Source organism: Molossus molossus, unplaced genomic scaffold, assembly GCF_014108415.1.
Source record: "Molossus molossus isolate mMolMol1 unplaced genomic scaffold, mMolMol1.p scaffold_m16_p_7, whole genome shotgun sequence".
In the NCBI taxonomy this organism is placed as follows: Eukaryota; Metazoa; Chordata; class Mammalia; order Chiroptera; family Molossidae; genus Molossus; species Molossus molossus.
This window is the reverse complement of record NW_023425401.1, coordinates 9,971,946-9,999,748: the sequence shown is the minus strand read 5'-3', so window position 1 is coordinate 9,999,748 and position 27,803 is coordinate 9,971,946. Positions and strand designations below refer to the sequence as shown.

General features: G+C 42.7%; 1 protein-coding gene across 1 annotated transcript in view; it reads right to left on the bottom strand.

Annotated features, from left to right (window-relative positions):
* The window catches only part of PDE1C (phosphodiesterase 1C), a 393,209-nt gene that overhangs the window by 79,121 nt on the left and 286,285 nt on the right, over positions 1-27,803 (bottom strand). Inside the window, exons 4-12 of the mRNA XM_036246613.1 lie at positions 26,150-26,263; positions 24,162-24,344; positions 23,116-23,182; positions 17,736-17,852; positions 15,745-15,885; positions 6,594-6,694; positions 3,779-3,907; positions 2,891-2,992; positions 2,200-2,320 (exon numbers count right to left, since the gene is read on the bottom strand). Of these exons, the coding sequence (XP_036102506.1) occupies positions 2,200-2,320; positions 2,891-2,992; positions 3,779-3,907; positions 6,594-6,694; positions 15,745-15,885; positions 17,736-17,852; positions 23,116-23,182; positions 24,162-24,344; positions 26,150-26,263 (1,075 nt within the window). The remainder of the gene's footprint in view (positions 1-2,199; positions 2,321-2,890; positions 2,993-3,778; positions 3,908-6,593; positions 6,695-15,744; positions 15,886-17,735; positions 17,853-23,115; positions 23,183-24,161; positions 24,345-26,149; positions 26,264-27,803) is intronic.

The following is a 27,803-nucleotide window of genomic DNA, read 5'->3' as shown; positions in this document are numbered from 1 at the left end:
CTCGAAATTAGCCCTCAATCAAAGATGAATTTGCAGTCGTTCCTGTATCCACAACAGAGCCCCGCCTGTACTTCCCTAGTTCCTCCCGCATCACTGGGTTCCCCTGGAGGACTGCTCTGTGAAGCAAGCAGTGGTTGTGGGGAGAAACAGCCACATGCTGAATAGGGTAGCTGCTGCTGTATTCAGGTACACTTCAGGGGTGCGTGTGTATGTGATGATATGCACCAAAGACAAAATGAAGAAAAGGTGGAACATGTAACGCCGTAAGGACACTAAAAAAACATCTAGTCCAACCTTCAAGTTCGACCCCACCTCACTCCCCCCCAAAAACCCAAATCACAAATAGGACCACTGGGAACCAGAGGAATGATTTGGTTAGCCCCAGGCCACAAACGAGTTGGAATAAAAAAAAACCAACAAAGGACTTTCATATGCTGTTAACTCTAATCCCACCTTATTACCAGATGTTGTGTACAACCTCAGAAGAAAGACACTTAGATGCCTTCTCCAATTTCTCCACTCAAACTAGAACCCTAAGAAGGAGAGTAATTCTCTTCCAAAAGTCTGAGCAACCAGTGAAAGAACGTAGCTCTTGTCAGTGTAGGAGACCAAGTTGAGACCAGTGTTAATAAGTAGTGTTTTACGGCATCTCAGAGGTCTCTGAATCCATGATGTGAATCTCCCTTCTTGAATTAACAAGAAATTAACCGAATTAACAGTATTAACTTGAATTAACTATAGCTTAGGACCCACAATTTACATGACATACTGCCTTTGTGGACAAAAAAAAAATAAGATGCTATAATAAATCTAACTGAAAGTGACCTCACAGGTGATCTGAGCATAAGTTTCTAACTGGGCAGGTTACGGTGAGCAGTCCCATCCCAGGTGTACAACTTCTTTGTTGTATCTTTGGCCCTGGCAGGTTTGGCTCAGCAGTTAGAGCGTCGGCCTGCGGTCCAGAGAGACCCGGTTTGGTTCCCACTAAGGGCACGTACCTCGGTTGCAGTTTGTCCCCAGCCCTGGTTGGGTTGTGCAGGTGGCAGCCACTCGATGTGTCCCTTTCACGTCGATGTGTGTCTCTCTCTCTCCCCCTCCCACTCTATCTGAACAAAAAATGAAAAAAATGTCCTCAGGTGAGGATAAAAAAAAAGCTTATCTTTGCCTTAAGCAAGCCCTGTCCATTGTTTCTGTGCATCTAGGTTAACACCTTTAAAATGCCTCTTTTTTTGGACCCACAGAAGCATAACCACCCTCAAGAAAGCACATAATCTTGTTGACTATCCTGTAATTAAATCCCCACCTTGCTTTCTCCCATCCTCACGTAATCTGTCTTACTTTCCCTCCTGAATTCCAAATGTATAAAAGCAACTGCAAAACTGTCCTTCTCCAGAGCATTTGAGATTTTGCTCCTGGCAACTGTTATCAGTTCAGCTCAAAGGAACTCATAGAAATTCTCTACAGGTTTGAATGTTTCTTACATCAACACTTTTAACCTCGGGACCTCACATCACAAAGCAGATGTTTTCATGGCAACTCTTCTTGAGAGGACATCAGTCACAGTGCCACACATTTACTTCGCTTCCTGTCTCTGCACTGCTGTGGGCCTTTTCAAACCACTTTAAAGCAGTGCCACCCACAAAAGACTGGCTGTGCTCGCAGAAATCACAGCCCTGTGTCTTAGGTGTAATCATTTCAGTATAATCGGGACAGTGGCTTCTAGCGACTTCCCGACCCCAAAGTACCACACCTGGTTTTGGAATTTGACAACATGGCTTGCCAGCTGGAAGAAAATAAACAACCCAACCAATTACGACAGTTAAAGAGTAACATCTTGATCTCATGGGGCAATGCCAAACTGGTCGTCATTTGGTCAATCCATTAGAAAATACATTAAAAAAAAAGGAATCCTCAGATAATATTTTGACAAAAGACTGCCACAAAGAGATGCTTTTTTTCCAAATAGAAATGCATAGGATAGAAATACCATGTTCTGACAGTCAGAATTTGAGTAAGATTCAAACATCACATGACCAGGAGGCGATATAGATACAGATATATAGATATATAGATGTATAGATATATATCTGTAAAGCCTCCCTCCCCAAAGAAAATTGTGATTTCAATAGTTCTTATCACAGCATTGCTGAAATTCAAGATTCAGAAACCACCCAGGCATGAAAGCCCAATGCAAAGTACCTGTCTGAAGAATTCCTCCAGCAACGACATTGTCCAGCGATGATGGAGCTCCCATGCTTTAGCTGGGTGGCTAATGTCTGCCGTGTGCAACATCAGGGATAACGCTTTTGGCTTTTCAATCCTGTAAACCCAGAAGAACCAAACACATGATGATCAAGCTCTCAGAACCTCAATAACAGTTTCTTTAAAGAAAGCTTTGATTTTTTTAATCCCTTCCATTCTCCTGTCTCAACCCCCACTTCAGCTGAACTGCGGGGAAAGTGTCACATCATCCTACACCTGGGATGGTCACCAGCCAGGTCTCCATGTTTATTGAGCTGGACACTCAAAAACTGACTCTAAACTCTATCTGGAATGACCGTGTCATTCAAAAGGACAAAAACCTGAGAGTCATTGACTGACTTTTATGCGTCACCTGTGCACTGAGTAGATCTTTGATCATTCAGTTTCCTTCAGGGCAATATTTTCAGTTCTAATTGGAGCAGTTTATTACTGGCCCTTTTATTCATTTCAACCTTGATGAGGCTGTATCTATGATATGTACAATTCTCATGCTCTTTCCTCCAAACATGCCCATTCTATGAGACTATTTGACAAAGTTCTCTAAAGGAAGTACATGTTAAAGGTGTGACAACATGGACAGGTTCCAGCTCCAACACCTATGAAAACACAACGTCACACGCCCACTCACGCTTCCGGCTGCTGCAGAGCTGTCTTCATGGCTTTGATTTGTTGGAAATGACAGGACATATCCGTGGCCATCACCATCTCAATTACCAAGGTCCGAAATTCCCTTTCAGGGACACCCCATGGAGAAAAAAAGATGAAAGTAAAAAATAGAAAGTAAACATTGGGGTTTTGGTTTGTTTGGTTTTTTTGCCACTTCCAATCACAATCAGTTCATTGATTGTGACATTTCTAATCTAACTGCTTTAAAAGTCTTTGCTTGATAATTCCAGCAATAGTTCATTTTGGAGACTGCATCTATTGATTGTCTTTCCCCCTGCAAATAAGTCACATTTTCCTGCTCTCTGCGTGGCATTTAGATCGCCACAGAATTTGAGTTGCCCTTATTTGGTTCTCTCTTTTCTGGGGTTTTAATTCACTTGCTAGCAGCTCCAGTTTTCCCTACCCTGGTCTCTCACAAAAACGTCACACTTCGTCCGTCACAGTCTCCGAATTCTGACACCCCTTCAAAGGTTGCCTAACTCTGTTCACTCCCTAGAGCTCTCAAGTCAATGGGATTGTTGGTATTTTTATTTGTTTGTCTTTTTCCGTAGTTGATAGCTGTTACTTGCAGGAGGATTGGTTTATTAGCAGCGAATCCAGCCTGCTGGGGGCGGAATTCCACGTTGTTCCACTCTGCAATGCAGTTATTATCTGGTAATACGTTCACTTACAAGGGTCCTAAAGTGTCGAAAGCACTATGTATCCGAACAAATCTGTCAGCTATTAAAACTGCTTCCCTATAAAGACACAGATACTAAACATAGGGATTTCTTCAAAGAAGCATTCGTCACCTCCCCTCCCAGCTCCTTTCCTGGCCTCGAGTCTCTCCCTCGCCTCCCCTCAGCCTTACCTCCAGTCGTCCTTGGAGAGGTTGATCAGAATATTCATCTCCTCGTCCTCTTGCAGAAGGCGGTAAGCTGCACTTAAGTGGTGATTTTCCAATACAGACCTATCATTGTACAGGAGAGCTGGGTCGGACCTGAGCAGGAAGCCAGAAAAATAACGGGATTCAAACAGTTGAGATTTTTTTGCAGGTAACTTTTTCAAGCTAGAATACACCATCTCTTTTACCTGTGTTTAGCAATTACCTTTGCCCCCATGCCATTTATATCAACAAAAAAAGCTAAAACTGTCCAGCCAGTGTGGCTCTGTGGATTGAGCATTGTCCCATGGACTGAGAGGTCCCGATTCGACTCCTGGTCAGGGCACACGCCTGGGTTGCGGGCTCGATCCCCAGTAGGGGGCGTGCAGGAGGCAGCCGAGCGATGTTTCTCACATTGATATTTCTATCTCTCTCTCTCTTTCTCTCTAAACAACAACAACAAAATCAATAAAAACATATTTTTTATGTAAAAAAAAGCTAAAACTAACATTATAAACTATCAAATGATGTAGGCAGGGTATGTTAATGTCAATACGTGGATGTAAAATATGCGCTATCCAATCTGAGAACTCTCTGGAAACTGTTCCACATCCAGACCTCAGTGACCTTTGCTAGCTGTAGCAAAGCTGGTTTTCTTAAATGCGGGTCAGGTCGAACTTCCTTCTATTTTCTAAAACAACTTTAACCTTTTTATTAAATAAAAGAATTTATTTTACTTCTAATTCTCTGAGCACATACCACCTGGCATGTACAGTCTGCACATTCCTGCGGTAGTAGCTTGATCTTAAAATGTTGCCATGGAGAAGCCATACACGGACAATTGAGAGGGAAGAATATAAGGATTATAAAGCAATTGTCACTTTCTCAAGGACCATTCCGTAGCTGAATGACAACACAGATCTGTACACTATATCCTTAATTTAATGACATCTGAGATTTTTACAGAGTACTGGTTTCTCATCAAGGAGCTGAATCCCAGAGATATAAAATGACTTCCCACAGCCCCAGGGTGCTATGTGTCAAGGTTGGGAGGAAGGCGGCATCTCTGACAGTTGGGCCATTGCCCAATCCCACCCCCCAAGATAACTTCCACCTGTCCTTGGGCAAACTTTGAAATTTATCTAGCACATCTCTAAAGCGGGAGACTTAACACATCATCAAAGGACAAAGGACCTGGTCACAGACTTGGTTTTCTGAACAAGGAGCACACAGGCTGGGATGCTTTAGATAAAGTTCTGTTAGGGAAGGCCAATGTCCATTCCAAACGAAGCTTAATGTTCCACTGGGATGTTCCCACTCCTGTGGAGATACAACATAAAACCTGCAAATCCTCAGGTGAGTGATCTGATCTTATACCTGTTAGGTAAGTAAGGCATCCACTGATGGATGTTTTGTGACATTAAGCTATTTTCAACTCCTGTAACTGATTTCCCTCTGTGTTGCAACTGGTTTTGACATTGATCTCCAGCCAAGATGCAGGTACTTCTTCTACGCACCTCTCTTCCTTCAGCAGGTGCTAGTCTCTGTCCTCAGAGCAAAGGTTCCACGAAACAGGGCCGCTCTGTGGAACTCCCTGTGTTTAAAGACCTTGCAACAGGACCACAAAAAGCTGTTTTGCAGCCGCTGAGGCTGTTTTACGTGAGGAGGGAGGAGGCAGAAAACGGAGCGAAAGGCTTATGTTCTTTTGTCCGCTTCCATTCTATTAAAATTCCCCTTCTGAACACAGATCAGAGGAAACTGTCATCTTTTGTGTGCCCCACAATTAAGTGCTGGGTTCATTAAATACATGTAGATTGATTTATGAACACAAACCTATCTGAACTGTGCACCTGCTCATTCAAGTGAAATCAGCGAGTGCTTATTTGGAGTTAAACTTGCCCTCCCTGCTACGTGCCTTCTCCTTGCCTTGTCGCCTCTCCCCAAGTTCTAGCTTCTTTTGATTCCTATGTCAAGGCCCAGTTAACCCTACTGTCAGATTCTCTCCAGTTCCACATCTTTGTCTTAAGAGAAGGTAAGTTCTGAGTCTGGGAGAGGGGCACATAAGGTTCCATCCTAAATGCAAACAATTGATGGGTACAGCTTGCCTGGAATTCTGTGTTGAGAGGAATACTAAGGATAAACCTGCATCTAGTTAGAAAAACAATACCCAGGTTGATTAATGATGTCTGTGACAGTCAAGAGGTTCAAAGTGGAGCACTACGACCCGTGTTTAACATCCCTACAGAGGTTTGTGCTTACCTGTGCAGTTTGTTAGGGAGAGTGCATAGGTCTGTGGTGAATGGCCTACATGAGACACCCTAGTTCCCCAAGCCCTGTGCCACTGAACAGAACCGAAGTGAAGTCAGGGGGACTGGGAAGAGCACCAGTCTCAGCTATTGTTCATGTCAACAAAAACATGGATCCTTGCCCATTCTCAATGATTTGGTCTACGTGGTTATGTGATTTTCTGTAAACTGTTCCATCTCCTAGTGAAAATAGGTAGAGGATGCACCGTACATACCTAAATAACAAAGAGTTAGCATGAGAATAGAGAAAAGGGAGATCCATATTAGATATGAATAAAATACGAGAATTGGGAGCAGACGGCTTCTTATACTCTAAGTCTTGATCGAAGCTGACCAGGCTGGTCTCTTGTTTAAAAATTCATTTCTTTTTTTTTTTTTTTTTTTCAGAAACTCAAAATAGAGCAACCATGTCAAAGAAAGGTGACGACACCTTTCTGGCTTATAAACTCTCTCCCTGCCCCCTCTTGTCTCTCCCCTGAGCATTTCAGCGTTCTCACCGGGTCTGGATGTGGAAGTTGTTGGTGGTTCCGGTGTGCTCGTAGTCATGGATGGCAGCGGAAAAGATTATAGCAAAAATCTCCAGCTCTGTCAGCCAGTTCTGAAAGGGAGATCACAGAGTAATCAGATGACCTGCCTCCTTCTGTCTTCAGCTTGCTAGCAACACACATCACTGCCTTCCCTTCTGCAGCTGGCCAGCTAGTGCCAGACACACATTTTTGAACAGACAGAAATGGTGTTTTTCTTCTGTGAGGAGAAGAGAGGACGTGATTTGGAAACAGCATGCCCAGCCAGGTTGAAAAGCTAAATAGTAGTTTTATTTTTTTCAAGAAAGCAAAAAACGGTGAACGTGCAGACATTAAAAACCCTCCTTGCATCCTCTCTCAAATTCCAAGTAAAGTTCCTAGGTAAAACAGGAAAAAAAAAAAATGATAAATTTCAATACAATGCCAAGACCTAAGTGTAACAGAAAATCTGATGTCTATCCACTAGATTCTAGTGGACAGGTAGAGAGACAGATGGAAAGATAACACCTGGCCTTCCACCCTATAGGTGCTAAAGTTTGAAGACACTTGTCCCCATCCACCAAACCAAAACTGGCTGAAGTTCAGTGGTCCTCAAAGTGTGTTCCTTGGACCAGCAGAGTTAGCATCACCTGTGTTTTACAAGCTGCCTGATAATGCGGATAGAGTTTGAGAACCACAGCTGTGTTTGAAGCTCCCTTGACTGACTTCCATCTCAGAGACTCTATGGATTCACTAACGCCTGCCTATCCCTCCTGTAAACCATGTGCCCAATGTCCACACGGCAGAACATCCTTCACTGTTGCTGTCCTTTGGTACCCTCTGCTCACTTCTGTTACTAATTTAATTGATGCTTACAAGTTTCAGTGTGGTTTATTCCAAACCCTGTTTTGACCCATTGCACTGTTATCAAAGTTATGTAATTAAACATGACATAAGCCAATAAAAGATGAACCAAAAAATGGAGTCGTTATGTCCACAGAACCTAAGTTCAATGCTATAGACAGTCACGAACAAATAGCTGTCAAAGTAGGTGCAACAACTTTGAAAGAGTAGAGAACAACTATAAACATTGAGAGATTCTACCCTCACTGTGTTCGATGGGTATGGTTAAGTTCCCATTTCACTTTAAAGTCATGAAACTAGAAATCTTAGAAGTTGAATGCAAGACAAACCCAAGTGACTACATCAGCAGGATTCACAAAGCAGCCTGGGATCTAAACTAAAGGTCAGTAAATAAAATATATTTTAATGTAAATTAACACAAAATTATTTTTTAAATGAACAGGTCAATTTTTAATAATTCTCACTTTAACTATTTTTTTTCCCCAATTAACCACTAATTTTGGTCTTTCTCTAAGGAATTTCCTGAGAATTATTACTTTCTTTGAGGGTGGCTAAAGGGAAAATAAATCAACAAACTACATACAACCTATGCAAAAAAGACTTAATCGTTAGGAAAAGAATGAGCACAGTAATAACTCAGGGGAAAAAATACATACACTTTTGAAAATGATTTCTAGCAGAATCCAGCATGAAATGTCAGGAAACGTTTTGATAACCTCGATAACAAGCCCCAGAAATATAAACTGATGTACTTAGGGACAGAAAGAGAAAGAGAAAGCAGACTAAGATGAAAAGTCAACAACATTAACTGAAAAAGAGATGGGTGAAAAGTAAGAATCGGAGACAACGGACGCCGAACCGACCCTGAAAGCCGCCCAGGGCCGATCTTCAGGCCCGACACAAGGAGTTCGCTTTGCGTCGGGCCTATTAACACATGAGAACTTATGCGATACCCACAGCTCCATAAAGGTGGGTACTGTTATCCCCTTTTTACAGATGAGGAAACTGAGGCTGGAGAGGCTCAGTAACTTACCCAACATCCCAAAACTAGTGATTTGACAAGTCACACAATATCAGTATACTCCGGAGTCTCTGCTCCTGATCTCTAAGTCATGTTTCCTTTTGGTTCATGTGTTTACTCAATCTTGCATAAAACTATACAGGTTTAATTTTATATTACACATTTCTCTTGATATTTTCCATACATATATTTTTTCCATTTTGGCAACATCTTTCTTTTCTTTCCCAACACCTTGTTCCCACCCACCTGCCCTGACTCCCACTCCCCACTTTTCTCTCTTTCTCCAAACTCATGCAACATTAACATTTGTAAATAAGATCATGAATGGAAGACAGTGTGGCATCTAAACAAATCTGAATCAGAGCATCAGCCCAGCCAGCAGATGTCTAAATAACTACACAATTACAGTTCTCACATTACAAATATCAGTATAACTTCCTCCTTACCTGGATGTACTAACAAGATCCTACCTTAGGTACAACCTACTTCTAATACACACCAAAAACAACAAATGATTATAAACAAGCATACAACCGAAAATAAAACCATGGCCTTTGAACCTCATTTCAACACCCTGGCTTTTCAACAAGCCCTGTGGATGTTTGGAGTCAGTTTTGCTGTTTGGGGATAAGAGAAAGGAAAGATGGTATCTGGTAGAAAAAGAAGGAGGAGGAGAGGAAGGAGGAGAGGAAGGAAAAGAGGGAGGGAGGGAGGGAGGGAAGAAGACAGCTTCACAAACAAACAAGGGATATTTAAGATGGGTCTTGAAAATTGGACAGAGCAAGAAATGGAATTGGGAATTTTCAGAAGAAGAAACACATGAGCAAGTCCAGTGGCAAAAGCTGATTCAAAACAAGTAAGGAGGGGGTTCCCATTTGTGGAGTGGGCGCCAGGGCGGATCAGGGCCCTGTGATATCCAGCATTAAAAGGCAGGATGAGGAACACAGAGCAGATTCAACAGGCAATGAAATTTACACACAAGAGAGTACTGTGCTCAACCCACCACTGAGAGGGGAAAATAACGCGGAGCTTTGGGATGGGGAAGTCCTCGTAGGATATACAGGCAGTATGGGGGCAGCATCCAAATGGCTCGGCAATTAACTGAATGAGGAGGATGGGAAGAGGCTTCAGTTGGGGAGAACAATGAATTAAAGATGCCCCCAACATTCATAGCCTGAGTGGCAAAAACAGCCGCAGATGATATTAGATGGCATCACTAATAGAAACTGAGGAGGTGGCAGAAGCTATTTTGAGGGAAACTGGGCTTCATATTTTAATAAAGCTCAGATTTCCTCGCCTTTCCAAATTAATTACTGTGAACCCAGAAGACCTTATGACAACCCATAAAAGTCGGAAATGTAAGTCGCACATGAATTACTCCAGACTCATCAGAGTGTGACAGGGCACAAGCCACAGACGCTAACAGTACTTGACTATCTACGGGACAGGAGCGTCATCACTAAGCCGATGGCAGCAGTGCGCTGGCAACTGTGCTAATGGTGGACTGGGGGTTTGGCTGCGTAAGACCGAGGGGAGCAGGCCGTGTGTGGACGGGGCAGGTGGGGGCCGGAGACTCCTGAAGAAAAGGGTCGTGGCGATTGCCCATTGCTAGTGGCAGCACTATCAGCAAACTGTGACTTTGCTATGCGCATGATAGTGTCTTTAGGAATGTGTCCACCCCTCTGCTCATTTTCTGTTTCGACCTTCGATTACCACAAACTCAAGGCTTAAAGAACACCTGCCATTTGCTGGCACACAGTTGTCAGTGAGAAGTCGGCGTGTGGCTGGCGGGACGTCCTGCTCAGGACCTCGGTGTCGGCAAGCCCGCGCCCCTTCCTGAAGCTCAGTGGGGAAGTCTGTTTCCAGGAGCATTCAAGGCACTAGCAAAATTCATTTCCCGGTGCTTTCCACCGGCTTTCTCCCTCCTCAGGCTTGGGAGGGCTGGTGGCTTCTCTCCCAGCTCTTCTGCCACACCTGTTGTCTTGTAAGGACTCATGTGATCATGGGTCGCACCTGGAGAATCCAGGATGCTCTCCCTATTTTAAAGGTTCTCTGATTAGCAACCTTCACTGTATCTACAAAGTCCCTTTTGCCATCTAATGTAACATATTAGCAAATGTGACCACTCATAAGAAATCAAAAGTCTATGGGGGCCAAATTTTGCTGACCACAAACTCTACTAAAATTAGTTGGTGCTTTTTAACCAGGATGCCATTTAGATGTCCTTAATGTTTCCCTTACAAATGATGATGCCATCTGTAACCAAAAGAACAAGATACACAGCTTCTGTCCTCTGAAAAAACAAGCAAAAGGTCCCTGGCCAGTGTGGCTCAATTTGTTGGGCATTGTCCCATGCACCAAAAAGTTGCTGGTTCAATTCCTGGTCAGGAACATGCCCAGGGTTGTAGGCTCGATCCCCCTAGGGGGTGTGCAGGAGGAAGCCCATCTATGTTTTGCTCTCACGTCAATGTTTCTCTCTTGCTCTCTCTCTTGCTCTCTTGCTTCCCCTCTCTCTAAAAATCCATTTTAAAATCTTAAAAAAAAATAAGCAAAAGAAAAATTAATAGTACCTTGCTGATAAGAGCAATGAAAGGGGCCAAGGAGTAGCTTTGGAGTTTGAAATCTTTTGACCTAAATCACAAGCAGACTGGAGCTTGGGGTCTGATTCCTGTCTATGCAATCAACAACGCTTCATTCCAATTCTGTTCAAAAACTGTCTCTTAGAAGTGAGCAAAATAAATCTGAAAGGATTCAAGCATCTTCCAGGCATCTGAGTGAAGCAGTAATGAGTGACATACACAAATTACCATCAGCTGATGTGGAGGTCCAGGCATCACTTTATCAATGGAATGTTTTGAGTCCCTGTGTGTCTCACCCTTTATAGAGCTGAAATGACTGAAAGCATTTCCCCCTCTTGGCTTGTAATGAAAGGTTAGTGTCGCAATATGTTCTCCATTCATCAGACTGCTCCCCACTGCTTTCTAAGCTGGCAGAGAAAGAAGTTTGTTTTGAGCTGTGTTTCCGAGAGAGTGGGTGGGGAGCAGTTTCTATATTTAAGAATTATTCTGAATATGGCTTGAATTGATCATGAAAATGCAATGGCAAATAAGCTCAATTAAGGACATTATGCAGTATATCATAATCACTGGCTGCTATGATGTAACATTTGCGTTAATGATAACTTCATTAGCATAAATGCTTGGGAGTTTTTCTTGAGGGCTGGAAAAAGTGCTGTGCATCCTTCCCCTTTCTACCTCCAGTGTACACTACACAGTAGGCGCTAACTGAATACATGTTGAATAGATGAGTCCAAAGTACCTTTTCACATCTACTTTGATCCTCACCACAATCCTTTGAAGTAGCACATGAGGTTACTGGGATGTAAGAATACCGCTCCTTTTTGGCCCCAGGCATCGGAGAAGCACAGCTCAGCATTGAAATGCATGGCCTGCGAAGTCAGACCGGGGACCGACCTTGGCTCTGCTTCTGTATTCGTTTGCTAGGGCTGCCCTACGAAAATGCCACAGGGCAGGCAGCTTCAACAACAGAATTTTTTTATCCTCACCCCAAAATATCTTTACCAATTTTTTTTAGAGAAAAAGAGAGAAACATTTATCAGCTGCCTCCCGTACACACCCGCAACCCAGGTCTATGCCCTGACCTGGAATCGAACCGGCAACCTCTTGGTGGAAAGGACAATGCCCAGCCAAGTGAGCTCCCCAGCCATGGACAAACAACGGAAATGTATTTTCTCACAGATCGAGGTGTGGGCACAGTGGCACTGTGGTGAGAACTCTCTTCCAGCCTGCAGATGGCTGCCTTCTCGTTGTCCTCACGTGCTCTTCAACGTGCAGGTGCATGTTTGTGTCCTCATCGCTTTTCATAAGGACACGTCATCCTGGATGCGGGCCCACCCATATGACCTCACTTAACCCTAATTACCTCTGTAAAGGCCCCATTGCCAAACACTGTCACATTCTGGGGCACTGGGGATTAGGACTTCAGCATATGAATATAGAAGGGGACAAGATTCTTCCCACCAGAGACAGTGATGACAGGGCAATATTAACTCTGAATGACTTTCCTATGTTTCTACTGAATTTGTGTCATTTCTCACTGGCTGATTTATTTATATAATCTGGATTTTAACCCTTGCTCTCTCTATATTTTCCTCAAGTACTAGTTTATGATGATGTTTTATATTCTACAGGTTTTAATATACTCACATTAATCAATATTTTGTCATATAACGTTTGAGTTTGAGGCTTAAAGAATTTCCTTTTTCAAGGGTACACACATACTCTCATATTTTCTTCTAATAGGAGCAAATTTTGATTTCTGTGCTCATGTCTTCAATTGTTCTGTCTGCTCTCTGATGGATGGTGTGAAGAAGGACAAAAATAATCTGCTTATTCCCAATGAACAACTGTCCCCCAAACTTTTCCCTGTAATGTCGCTGTCTATAGACATGTCCTCACCTGCTCACCTGCAATTCTTTCTTTATTGTACTCTAGTCAGTGTTCCATCCTTACCACACCAATGGACTCTTCACATTGAGGGTACCAATGACTTCCATGTCCCAAAGGCAGTGGTCACTTCTCATCCTACTTGACTCTTTGCCATCCCACATGAGTCACCATTCTCTTTTGAACCATGTCCCTTCCTCGGCTTTCATGACCCCACACCCTCTTGCTTTTTGTCCCGATGTCACTATTATTGGCTCTAATTCCTTTCCTTCATTTTAAACTCTGGGCTGCTCCGGGACCCTTCTCCTCTCTTCACACACTGTCTTTAGATCATCTGATCTGGTTCCGTGTCTTTCGGCCGCATTGATATGTCCATTGCCTAATCTGCGTGCCGATGTCCCTGACCTCTTTCCAGCCTCCAGACTCCCTTAGTTTTCTCCCTGCTTGACTTCTCCACATAGATGTCTAGTAGGGATTTTAAACTCAACCTCTCTAAATCAGAACTCGTGTTCCCTTCCCTCAAAGCCTGCTTTGCTACCAGATTTTCTCGTCCACCCTATCAAAGCAAAAATCGACGGTGTACGCTGGACTCCTCTCTTCAATGTTCCAAATCCTATTCACCAACCAATTCTTTTCAGAAATTCTTTTCATTTCTGCCCCTGTATCCTTCTTCGTCCAAGCTGCTGTTATCTCCCCAGCAGACTCCCTCTTCAAAGGGCTGCCTCGGAATCCATGCTCCACGGTAACACTTTCCTAATCTCTGTCAGGTCCCGTCACTCCTCCTCCGAATCTCTCCAGTGGCCTCGCGCTGCACTTAGAATAAGACTGAAACCCATTCCCCGGGCCTACAGAGCCAGATCGGCCTGCTTCCTGCCTCCTTCCCCAGCCTCATCTCACACCACTGTCCCTGTCCTTGGCTGCTCCCGCCAGGCTTACCTTATTTCTCTGTTCCTTAAATGCAACAAAGCTGTTCTCTAATGAGGGAACAAATGATATTGTGTTTATATGAACACTTCAGTGCCAACTCTGCTGGTATACTCTTCTTAGGTTCTTAGCATGGCTCAAGCCTAAAATCACAACCATCTCAGATGAACTATTACCTCTACAGAGAGCTCTTTCCCGGCTGTTTAATAAAACTCCCAGTTTTCCCTACGTGGGTGCTCTCTTCTAATTTTCTGTAGAACATTAGTGATATTTTCTTGTTTATTTCTTGATCAGTCTTCTATCTTTAACCTCCCACTAAAATGCAAATTCTGTAAGAATCTCATTGCATCCTTACCCTGTAAAAGGTAACTAGCATGTAAGTGCTCAATAAATATTTGGGTTTCATTTTTGAAACTCTAATCAATTCCATTGCTATATTTGTCTATTTTGGCACAAAACCCACACTGTTTGTATTACTATAGTTTCAGTAGGTATTATAATACCTAGTAGAGTAACAACTACCCCACTACACACATTGTCTTTTTCAAAACTGTTTTCTAAGGTTGTAAAATGTCTTGTCTACATAAATTTCAGACTCTGCTTATCATATTTTATGTTAAATCCTATCAGAATTTTTATGGGTATTGCCTTGAATCTATAGATTAGTTTGAGGAAAATTGATATCTATATAATGCTGAGGCATTAAAAATATGGTGTATGTCTTTATTTAGATACATATTATTTTGTTTCCTTTCATTTTATAGTTTCCTTTTTATCAGTTTTGACATTCTTCATAGGTAATTTATAGATTTTTTAAAAACTGTTGAAAATCTGTTTTTCTATTACACATGTTAATTTCCAGTGTATGGGAGAGCTATTTTATTCAGATTTTATTGAAGTCTTTTATTTGATCTGATAATGTATAGTTAAATTTCTTGATTTTTTTAAAAGGAGATGATCAAATTATTTTTACAGGTTGCATCCTTAAATTCTTTAGATACCATACTGCATGGCTGAGACCTCCAGAAAAATCTCAATGGCAATATTAATGCGGGCTCCCTGTTTCAAAGAACCACCATTAACTATGACATCTGCTCTAAGTTTCTGGCAGAAATCCTTTATCATATTAAAGAGGTTCCCTGTGTGGTGTTTCTATAATTTTTTTAAAAACAGCTTTTTAAATAATATTTCTAAGAAATCAACTTTACAATAAGGAAGAACTGAAACTTGGTCACAGGTTTGGGGGAAATCCAACAAAGTTTTTTTAATTGAATTTATTGGGGTGACATTGGTTCGTAAACCATAGAGGTTCAGGTGTACAGCTCGATAAAACATAACCAGCACACTGCATCGTGCACCCCTCACCCCAAGCAAAGTCGTCTTCTGTCCCCATTTTCCCCTACTTTGCCCACCTCCACCACCCCACGCCCCCCTTTCCCTTTGGCTGTCGCCACACTGCTGTCCCTGTTTATGTGTTATGACAATAATTCCTAACTGATGAGTTATCCCCAACTGTCACAGTAGTTCTAAAAAGCAGAAGATTTTTCACCATTTTAGAAATTAGGAAATCTTGACTCAGAGATTCAAGCCATTTATCAGAGGTCACAGAACCGAATAAGTAATTAAACAAGGATGTCTATCCAACTTTCTCTAGCTCCAAAGCCCATGCTCCTCCCACTGCTTCCCATTTTTAATTCAGTGAGCTATCAGACCAAGTCATCCAGCATGTGCCCTCACTGGATGGTAACAAGTGCATGCTGGGTTTATGGGCCCATGAATAACCACATGCCAATTCTGAAGAAGATTTCAAAGTGCAAGGTCATAGAGACCTGGCTGTCTGTGTGATCCTAGAGTTCCCACGTGTACTCACCGCGACTCCTGTCTTATAGAGGAGGTAGTGCACAGTCTGAGTGACGTCGGCGGCATGCACTAAATTGTGGTAAGGGTTTTTATGCTTGCTGTACCCCACTTCCAGGGCCTCCACAAATGAGACGAGTGCAGAAATGGGGATCTGAAAAAGAGTGCTCAAGTTAATGGGCTAGTGATTTAGTACCCTTTTTTATTCTTTATTGATTTCAGAGAGAGAGAGAGAGAGAGAGAGAAACATTGATGAAAGAGAACATCAACTGGCTGCCTCCTGCATGCCCCCCACTGGGGACTGGGCCCACAACCCAGATATGTGCCCTGAGCGGGAATCGAACCGGCAACCTCTTGATGCATGAGTCGATGCTCAACCAGTGAGCCACCCTGGCTGGGCGTGATTTAGTAGCTTTAAGTGAGGAAAAAACATTACACAGGAGCATCTCAAAGACATGTAGGACAGAAGGGTAGGTGTTCATTTATTTCTCAAGAAAAGGTTTGAGTCTTCATTTCTTGAGAAGTAAATGCACATGTACTGTACAGCACATCTCATTTATTCATGACCAAACACAAAGCACACCAAGATCTCAAGTCGTTAAATGTTTGCCAAACAAACGCTGGCCGCCACCTCCTAAACAACGTGCCCTTTAGGAGAAGTGATTATATGTACTGGACACATAACGATAGTGTCAGAGTCTGTTATACACGGGACCAGAAACAAACTGTGTCCTTATATCTCTTACTTGACATTTCATTATAGGTGCCTTGCAATTTGGAATAATAGTTCCAATTAGCGTAATTGCTTTTCTGTCTCAAATATGTATAACGTATAAACCTTCTTTTTCCACGTGGCAGAAAGTGAAGGGCAAGTGCAAAATGTCTGTAGAAAATAAGAGCACCCTTCAAACAGGCGTCATGCCAGTCTTCTGGACCAAGTCCTTGGTTTAGGGTATATCACCAAGCTCAGGACTGGGGGAAGGAAGGGGTGTGTGTTCCAGGAGACTGAACATCACACCAGGGAGAAAAAGCAAGGACAACACCGCTGCGATGCTTTGTGACAGCCCAGACGTGTTCTTCCTGACTTTCAGACGTCGGAGATTAATTTTCGTTTTTGAAACTGAAGATCTAAGCACCTAGGTTCTTGGGGCAGTCGTGAGAGATCTGTGAACCCCTGAAACACTAGAGAGCGTCGCTCTGAGGGAAGTGCCCGGCATCACCGGCTTTGCAAACAGGTTGCCGGTGCAAGAGAAGCGGAGGACCACCGCCGTCAGAAGCACCCCCAAACTCGCAGACCTTCGGAAAGCACTAAGGAACCGTGCTGTCCAGAATGGTCAAGGTGCTGTAGAGAAAACTGCCTGCATTTTCCAGAGGCTCACCCGCAGGACGAGGAGCCGGACACGACAGCTGTCGGCAGGTGGAGTCACAGGTTGCCTGGGGACCCCGCCCAACCTCCAGAGTCTGCAGAATGAGAGGCTGAAGGGATTGGACACTGGGAACGATTCACACTCTCTACTTACAGCTGAAGAATTAATTTGCAGCATAAATGGCTGGGCAATACCGCTGGTCTGTCACAGATGATAAGTGAGAGTATTTGTCTGCATTTGAGTCAAGTGGTGGGAACAAGCTTGCGGAGACAGCGCCGCGCATCCTGTCTCCGTTCTGTCTCCCTGCCAACGGGAGGAGGTCGGACACGATATCAGGCTGGAATGAGATCCGCGGGCAGAGCCTGGGGGAGTTCTGCTGGTTCAGGCCTCGAGCGGTGCTTCTAGGAAGACGGGGATCCAAAGCTGTGGCTCCATCCTCTCCGCGGTCAAGGAGCCCCGCCAGGCAGGGGAGCAATGACAAGTTCCCGCCACAGAGCCGTTCATGGCAGTGACTGTCCCGACCAGGCGTCCCGAGTCACCCAGGGCAGGTTGGGTCTCTACTAAGCGGATCCTCGGCCTTACCCCAAAGTCATGCAAGGACAGATTAATGTGTGTGTGTTTTTAATTAGACACTGACCTTGAAACGGCTGATCAGATCGTAGCGTGTGAGTAACTCATAAAAAATGAATTTCAGTGCATGGTCCCCACTGGCTTCATTGAGGGAAAAGACATCAAAGGACCACCTATCCACATCCTGCAGGACCGGGCGGGGAGAAAGACCACATTAGTCCACGGCCACTGACACAGCCACCAATTTCTCCCTGGGGAGTCGGCCTGCAGCCCCCAGGAGTTCACAGCACAAGACTCGAATGCCCTTTCCATTCTATATGGCATTTATGGATCAAATATTAAAAAATCTTATTACTAATAATCTTATTACTAATTTATTGAGTGCCTACTATATGCTAGGCATTGTAACCAGTAATAAATACATAATTTATCCAGAAAACCACTCTAAGGGAAACAGTTTATTAGTCACATTTTATAGGTGAGAAAACTGAGAAGTTGCCTAATTTCCCCAAAGCCCCATCACAAGTAAGTGCAGGGAACACGACGGGCCCTGCACACAAACACGTGGTCACCGGATCCCTGAGCTCGGGCTCTGTCCACGGAGCCCTTCCACTACCTACTCGGCTGAGTTTCTAATTGCTGATCCACTGACAAGAAGCTCCAGGGCCTCCCTGCTCTGGACATCTCCCCAGCCCCCCGATACCTCCACAGGCGTCCTCTTAGTCCACAGTGGAGAATATCAACCCACTTTAAAGTGCTTAGAAACACACGTCGTAGAATACAAAAGAGCGTGTGTCACTTCCATCCACACTGCTGAGCGGAACCCGAGGAGAGAGCCTTCCGTTCACGGAAGTGGCAACAGAAAATTGTTGCCACTTCTGGAGTCACTGATCTGGGGACCTGGCCCTCAACTCTGTGAGTCACCGTACTGAAAAAGTAAAACTAAGGGCTAAGCTGAACACACACCTCCTACACTGTTTTTGAAGTTCAAAGCCTTTTTGTCTATAAATACTGCAAGATACATGTTGACACTATCTCTGCTGTGCCTTTGACTTATAGGCAGCTATTTATCAACGAGGGTGTGTTTAACCAATAGTTACAGCAGCAGTCACTTGGTTTCTCACTGTGACAGAGTCGCACTTTCAGTAGAGAAAGTGAATGGCTGTGAACCTGGTAATAAGGGTCTGCGGGAGACCACATGGAGTCAGGCAAGGGAGACCCCGGCTCTCAGGAACTGCATGCCAACATCACCCGCCCACTCTATCCTGTCCTCTCCAAGTGTCCCACTGTCAACATCATCCCAAAGTCATCAAAGGTCTCTCTCATGGATGCCAGGGCACAGAAAAACTGAACTGGATAGAGGGGAAACCAAATTTTCCACAAGGGTCTCAAACTCGATTCTTTCAATTCACACCAATAGTAACTCACCTCAGTTCTCAATAATTTATCTTCCTTTATAACAACTAAAGAAATAGCTACAAGCATGGAGCACATTTTTTGAGTGCCAGTTATATACATTTTCAAACCCTCACAACTCTAGAAATAGGTGTTACTTTCCCCAGACTGACAGATGGCAACCTCAGGAAGATGAAATGACGTGTCTAATGCCATTAGGTACCAGAACCAGGTATTAACTCCAGCGACACCACCTCGTGATAACATTGCCGGCAGATGACATTGCAAACTTCATGAATATACTCTGTGACCCAAGCAAGCCTTATGCCCTAAATACCCCAACAGGGCTCAGGCCATAGACAGTGGGACCATTTAGGATTAGCCCAAGACCGAAGCTGCACCTTGGTTACTGTGATTGGCATTGCCCTGGCACCCATTCTCTGGCCATTAGTCCTACAGAAAAGTCCTCTGACAACCCAGTAGGTGGGACAGCACTGTCAGGTCTGACCATTTTTAACCCTACTCTCCAGAATGAATAAAAAAGAGAAAGACTATTACTAAAAATAAAGAGGTTATCATAGAGAGAAGTCAAGATTTACTCTGAATATTAGGACTTAGACGAGAGAACGAGTAAACAGACAGCGAGATGGATGTCCTCTCGGGACCCTCATTTTCAGAAGGGCCTAACCGTGATTCTGAAATTTTAGTTTTTCCTGGGGTGCTCAGAAAAAATGCTGACTTTCGGAACTCTGTAAAACTCTAGTGTGGGGTCTGGACTCTGCATTTAATAAGCACCTAGTTTAACTGCCTTAAACTAATCTTCCTCTCTTATCAAACTTGGCCCAAGGACCACTCCCGTGGAGAAGCTTCACGGACTTCCTATGGATCTGAGGCACAGGAGGTCTGGACCTCCTCACTCCCTCCCACTTCAAACCTGGAGTCTCTCCAGGGCGTCCCTGCCTAAGTCACACAAACAGGCCGCTTCTAAAGAACAGGACACTCTACATTCCCAACAACCCTACCCCAGAAGACTGGAGATAAAACATCCCAAATAAGAAGCCTGTATCTATTGCATGGAAAAAAGTAAAAGGACAAAAATGCCACATATTCCTAAATCAGAGACGGGTGGTGGTTAATCATTCTCTTGCTAAAATGTTGTCTTATGCCCTGTTCTCACGTTAATCACAAAGGTTAGCATGACAGTAGCCTCGTGGTTATTTTACTGCACTGTATTCTCTCAGCCCTTGGGGAAACTTTCTGTAATAGAAGCAAACAGTGATCTCATATAAACGGCTGGCAGTGAAGTGAATAACCTTTTTCCTAACCAGCACTACCTAAAAAAATAAGAAAGAAGAAGAAGAAAGTGTCTATCAGTGTGATCTCTCTAACTCACCTCCAATCCACTGCAGATAAAACCAGACTCTAGGGAAGCAGAACAAAATTACATTTAAAAAGGTCTTGAACTTCCCCAGTGAACAGGGCACAGGGCCAAGAGAAAAAGCCTATGTACGTATCAGCAATATTTGTGGAGAAGGGTAGCAATTCAGACAGTCAGTACTTCCTCTTTGTCTGAATCAACTAGGTGCCCCTCCCCTCAGAAAGACGTGTGCATTTGAGAATCGCTTTTCCCTAAACGTGAAATAACAATTCATGCGCATCACAGGTTGTTCCACATTTCCTTCAATTACTCTGCATCGAGATGATGCTCCAATTTGGAAGACATATTTTCATCAATTTCTTACTACCTGTATAATCACCTGTATTTATGTTCACAATAAAGGAAGGAATTAAAAATAAAAGAGGCTTTTAATGTTCCTAAGACTCACTCAATGTTTCGGGTTCAATTATGAAAATCAATGCAACTTTATAGCGGGTGTTATGAAACACCAAATCTTATGTGAATTCATTTCACTGATTAAATGGGAAATGTCACTGTACATCACACGGATATACCAGGCACTAACGGGGGGCGAAGAAGAGTGAGGAAACTTCTTGCTGTATCCCTCTTGAGTATCCTTCCTATTCTTAAGATGAGTTAAGAAGGGACATTGAATTGATAAGGACAGATACTACACTTGATCTTAACCAAAAATCCAAGTGTTGAAGAGGTTGTGGAGAAAAAGGAACCCTCATTCACTGCTGGTGGGGATGTAAACTGGTGCAGCCACTATGGGAAACAGGATGGAGGTTCCTCAATAAATAAGTATAGAGTTACCAGATAGCCCAACAATCCCTCTTCTGGGTATCTATTCCAAAAATGTGAAAACATTCATTCATGAAGATATATGTACCCCTGTGTTCACTGTAGCATTATTCAGAGTGGCTAGCCCATGGAAACAACCAAAGTGTCCTTCAATAGACGACGGGATAAAAACGATGTGGTACATATGTGTATACAATGGAACCCTACTCAACTGTAAGAAGAGGTGAAATACTGCCATTTGCAACAACATGAATGGATCTTAAGAATATCATGCAAAGTGAAATAAGTCAGATGGAAAAAGTCAAGAACCATATGATTTCACTCATATCAGGGATATAAAACTGAAAAGCAACAAATGACAAACAAAAACTCAAAGACAAAGCCAACAGTATGGTAGTTACCGGGGGAAAGGGGGTTGGGGAACATTAAAAGGGGTACAGAGGGGTCAAATATATGGTGATGGAAGGAGACTAGGCTTTGGGTGGTGAACACACATGGAATATACAGGTGATATATTATAGAATTATACACTTGAAACCTATATCATTTTATTAACCAATGTCACCCCAACAAATTTAATAAAATTTTAAAGAGAAGAGAGAAAATAGAGAACTGAGAATCTCAATACACAGGATCTCACAAATTCAACTAGTGAATGTCTCTGAAACAAGAGAAAAGAACTATGAAATATGCAATCAAAGTGGCCCTAAAATACTGTTTCTTGACATTAAATTGAACAAGAAGCACTCCCACCCCCAATTCCATGAATAGGGAATTTAAGTTAAATTCTGAAAATGTCATCAGGTTTCAGAGAAAGACAAGAATAGTTGTAACCACAGTCAGGATGCTGGCACGCCCGAGTAGGTGGACGCAACGCCATGTGTCAACACGATGCAAAGTCAACCAGCCCAGTGATCCTGAGCCCCAGAGCAGCCCCACCCTCAAATCCAGAAACCAAATCAGCTTCAACACAGCTGGGATACTCTCAGACCAGTGGATGTGAATCAACACACACCTAGAGGAATATATCTGTTCTGGGACTCTTAGAAATAGTCTGTACAATTCCAAGAGCTCACAGGAATAGTTCACAGGATTTAGCCCATTTAAACTCAAACACCTGCATGACTTCAAATGGGACTTTGGGGCTCGTGAGAGTCTTGGGAAAACAGTAGAGGATATGAAAAGGATGGGGTTCTGGGGCACTCATTCATGCCATAAGATTTTATTGATGGCTTACTATGTGCCTGGAACTCTGGAATCAAACTTTAGTCCTGTCCCTAATTAACTGTGTCTTTTTTTATTTTCATTTTTTAAAATATGTTTTTATTTATTTTTTAGAGAGAGAGAAAGGGACAGAGAGAGAAACATCGATGTGACAGAGAAATATCAAATAGCTGCTGGGAGGATGCTCAGTCCACTGAGCCACACCAGCCGGGCTGTGTCTTTTTCTTTCTTTTTTTTCTTTAATTTCACTTCTAAGTTTATGCATCTACAAAATGGACTTAGAGTAGGTAATCATAGAATGGTACAATTATCATCATCAAAGGTCCTCCTGATGTTGAATGTTTATAACAAGATCAAATTTGATTTTTGGCCAGAGTCAGACTGAGCCCCATAATGAAATGACTCTAAGGAAGTAGTTGAATTTAAAACCTTAGCGAGATGAGGACTAAAAGGCAGTGATATCATTAAAGCAGGTAAGTAAAAGATAATAAAAGTAAAGAAATCAAGAATGACAGGGAAATCTGTAAATGGACTATAAATTAAAGCCTCTTATTTTTTAATGACAAATGTAACTGTATTTTTGACAGAGTACACTCACATGGTAAGACTTTTTCATTGGTATTACCTTTAATGCTTCGATAACCACTGCTGGGTAGCTCAGTCCAACCATATTTGACGTCCGTCTATACATTCTGGCAAAGTCAGAGAGGGAGAAAATTCAATATTATATCTTACAAAGAAGGATTAGCATGCCACAGACTTCTACCAGGTATCAACAAATAATGAGAAGTCATGTCATCTGGCAACCCAAGGAACCTAAAATTTCTTTTATAACTTTTTTCATAATCACTCAAGTGGCCTAAGTGTAAAATTCAAAAGAAATTAACATAATCCCAAACACATGAACTGTTGGAAACAAAAGAATTAATCTATGTGGCTCAAATTGGAAATAAATGATTAAAATGGGTCACCTCTTCTGCCAGAAGCGAATTATAGTTCAACATAGGCAGTATGCAATGTAGAACATTAACCTGGAAAAGAACTCCTATGGCCAACCCATTTAGAAGAGCTATTCTTTACAACTGCCAAAAACAAGCAGGAAAATGTCCTAGGTAAACGGTGGCATTTCTACAACCGGTCATTGTACAATAAGAATTATAGGAGCAATAAGTCCATTTTTATAATAAGGATTATAGGAAGAATTAATCAATTTCTGGGATCTATTTCCAGGGAAGGGGGCAATTCAATTTCAAAGAACAAAATGGCAAACAAAATTGGAAAGTTCCACGGGGAACTCAAACCCTTTCAATGAACTGACCTCCCTGGGTCAATAAGCTGTCCCTGACCTGTTCCAAATGCAGACCTCATCCACTCGTCAAAGGATGATGGATTTGATGCTGTCCTTTTTTAACAACGAGAGACTGAACTCAAACGTAGTCTTCTCTAGATAACAAAAGAAATCTGAGCAGAGGCAAAAGCTTGCCCTAATGATGCTCCAGGGAGGGTGCAGTCAGGTTTTTGCCATTTCTTATTCAAGACTAGCTGTTTCCACCCAGAATTTTTCAGTATTTATAAAGACACCAAAACCACGTCAAAGCAAATCTTCCAGTTTTTGGAAATGGGTGTTCCTCCTGCTGCTCTGGTCATCGAATGAATGACCGTTTTCTTTACCTCTCCACAAATATCCCAGCCTGCACTGCATGCACGATGCTCTTGAACCGCGGCTTGTCCTCGCCCCTCCTGAGCATCATCCCCATCTGCCGCGTGAAGGTGGAGGCCAGCCAGTCTCGGACCTCCGAAGGCACTGCATCGGACTGGATGTCACTGAGCTCATCCTCCGTATCCAGGAGTCGCCTGAATACAAGAGACACAACCCGGGACACTGAGATGAAACCCAAAGTTAGAGATCTCTGTGCAAAACAGATGCTCCTTCTCTCTACCCACCTGCATAACCAGGTGCAGAGAAACCAAATTAAATCTGCCACATAAAACACAGCCCCTTTCAGGTAAGGCTTGTGAGAGCTCATCCTTTGTCCTTCAGGAATGTCTTTTCTACAATTTATGTTTCGGGATGGCTCTCTCTACCAGACTGGACAAAGGAACCGAGTCAGGGAACGTCAAATACAGTCCATCTCAGGCCCTGTGGGTCCCAGACCCATTGCACTCAGGAGCACCCAGTGTCTTTATTCCTAGGTTTGTGGAATTTGAATGGGATCTAACCCTTCCACTGAAAAATGCATTCACGGGGAGGGTGACTTCATAGATGAACATGTGGCATTATTTTGTTTGTTTCCTTTTTAATTGACATTTAAAAACTTTGCTATATTTGCTATTTGCTATAGACAGCAATACCATATTATAAACTACCCAGTTGCTATGAAACTAGATCTTAATTGTTCCCACCACAAAATTATAATTATGTGACATGACAAAGGTGTTAGCTAATGCTATGGGGTAATCATATTGCAATATATTAATGTATCAAATAAACACAATATACATCTTAAACATACACAATGTTATGTGTCCATTATATCTCAGTAAAATTAATTTTTTAAATAAAAATAAATGGACTATAAGGTATTACTCAAATCATTTCAACCCAAATAATGTCAACTGATATTCTCTGGTTTGATAGGCCATCATAGAAACCTCAATGTCTAAATTCAAGCAAAATTCCCAACGTAAACAGTTCTTTATTTGAGCACAGAGATTTAAGTCATCTGTCAGGTGTGCTCAGGTGATTTTTCAAGCTTGTTCATAGGTCAGATCACTAGAACAGAACATAAATAGTACTAAGTTACATAAAACTTAAAATTGTATTCTATACTTATATTAAGCCCTATTAAGACTAAGGAGTAAAATCAGGTGTCAATAAATAGATTTTTTTCCCTTCCTTTAGACACATCAGTTGGGGGGAGGGGAGAAAGTGTAACATTTGGGGGGGAAACTATGATATCAAATTTCCTTAAATTAGGAGCCAAGCATGTTACCAATAACTAAGCCACAGAATTCTTAGATCTCTGGGAAACCCTTTCAGATTGGACTCTGGCATAGATATATAAGAGAGCATAAATACTGACAAAGGAACCTGTCTGAATTTTTAACAAGAAGAGAAAAAAGTCTTTCATAATCATCATTTCAACATTTCTCAAAAGAAGAGCAATTTTGTTATTTTCAAATGTGTTTAGTAACTAGAAGTACTTTAATACTTTTGGATAATTCAAGTGCAAAGAGTCTGCTCAGAACACCAATAGCAAATTCAAGAATGAAGGGGGAACACTGGGCACTTCAGAGCAGAAACGCATTTCTATCACCCCCAGCCCGTCCACTGACAGACAGAGACTGTGAATTAAGGCAGGACCATAACATTTAAACTGAGCCTCACAAGATGCAATAATCATAGTGGAAGCCTACGTTTCCCCCTCTTACATGGTCTCAGGTTCTTGCCATAATGGCCATGTGGGATAAGTCCTATTAAATGCTCCTTTTCAGAGATGGGGAGGGACAGAGGGAATGTGATACTCAAATTTACCCCATGCCCAAGGCCAGTCATTTGAATGCTCCCCCATACATGTCACGGGGACATTTCAGAAAAGCCACAGAACAGGACATTCACCAACCATCATGGCGCCAGCTTCCTGTCATTTCCAGCTTACCTGGTTTCATCGATGTATACAGACTCGAGCACGGTGGCTGCATATTCCAAGTTCTTCTTGAGATCGCCCACGGAAGCCTCCCCTCTCTCTAACTGTTTGACCAAAGATCGTAACCTGGGGCGGAAAGGACATAATTCAATTAGAATAAGGGAACCAAAGGTTACTCCTACCATTACAGTGACACATTCTACAGCCATTAAATGTTTTTATTTATTCCAATATATCGAAAAGAGAAATAGGAATCTAATGATGGAGCTGACCCGTATTTCTCAAGGAGCAAGGTATAAAATAAATGCACACATTTTTGTGAAGCAAGAACAAAAATGTTCTCATCCCCCGGGCACTGACCACCCCAACACTTTTCAGCTGCCTTTATCTGTCAAGAGTTCCCTAAATTATCAATGGTGTTGCTGCTTCTCCGGTTTTCATTTTTGTTGTCCTGCTTGGATGTGGTAAAGCATGACCAGCAGCAGCAGCAGCAGGCTGAGATTCTGCTGTGCTGACAGTACTTCGTTCACGGGGGCCGTGCGGAACAGCAGCCCCCAGGACCACGGGTGTCCCGAGACAGGTGAGCAGCTCTAAATCGCCAGGACAAGCTCGGAGGGCTACAAGGCAGACATGAAGGCAAGCTGTTTCACTGGACAGGAACATTCCTCTAGGACGGGGTGGGGGACCTTTTTTCTGCCAAGGGCCATTTGGATATTTATGACATCAAAATTATCATACAAGATTATCAATTCCAAAATTAGCCTGCTCTATTAGGTCAGGCTAATTTGGGGAGGTATGTGATGTTAGCTGGTATTGATTTTGCCCACCTTACATGGCCCATGGGCTGGACGCCCCTCACCCATTCTAGGAGCAGATAAATACCCTACTTAAAAAAACACATGTGGATGGATGATAAACCAAGGTGCTGAGGATGAGACCTTCCCCACCGCTAGTCCAGACTTCCCGAGAGTATAGGAGAAATGATAAAGCAGTCTCCTCAGAAGGACTTAGTGTGCAGAGACATAAAATGCCAACAGTTGATCAAGGCCCAGTAACTGGGAACGCTAAATACCACAGAGATCTGGAGACTGGAGAACATTTCAGATAGACAGACAGCAAAAGAAAGAGCAGAAACTTTGAGAGCACTTCACAACGCACTGGCCAAGCAGTACCGGGCAAGTTATTCCATTTCTATGAGAGTCAGCTTTAAAACAGAGATCCACCCACCAAACTTCCTCGGTGGGTATAAATATTAAATCAAATTGATATTGATAGAGTCGCATCAACCATGTGACCCACTGTGTGTTTTTTCCCCACCTTTATGTGACACAATTGACATATCACATTGAGTAAGTTCAAGGTGCACAATGTGATGATTTAATACAGGTATATATTGGAAAATGATAACTACCTGTTGTTAGTTAACACATTCCTCACCTCACATAGTTACAATTTGTGTGTGTGGTAAGAATATTCAAGATTTACTCTCTTAGGAACATTCACGTATACAATACTCAAAACTAATGCTTGCTAACTAGGAGCCAACCAGTGCATCCCAGAACTGATTCTTCTTGTAACTGGAACTTTGTGCTCTTTGACCAACATCTCCTCATTTCCCAGTTGTTTTTTATATAGGCAATTGTTATCATTGTTGTCGCTGTTACTG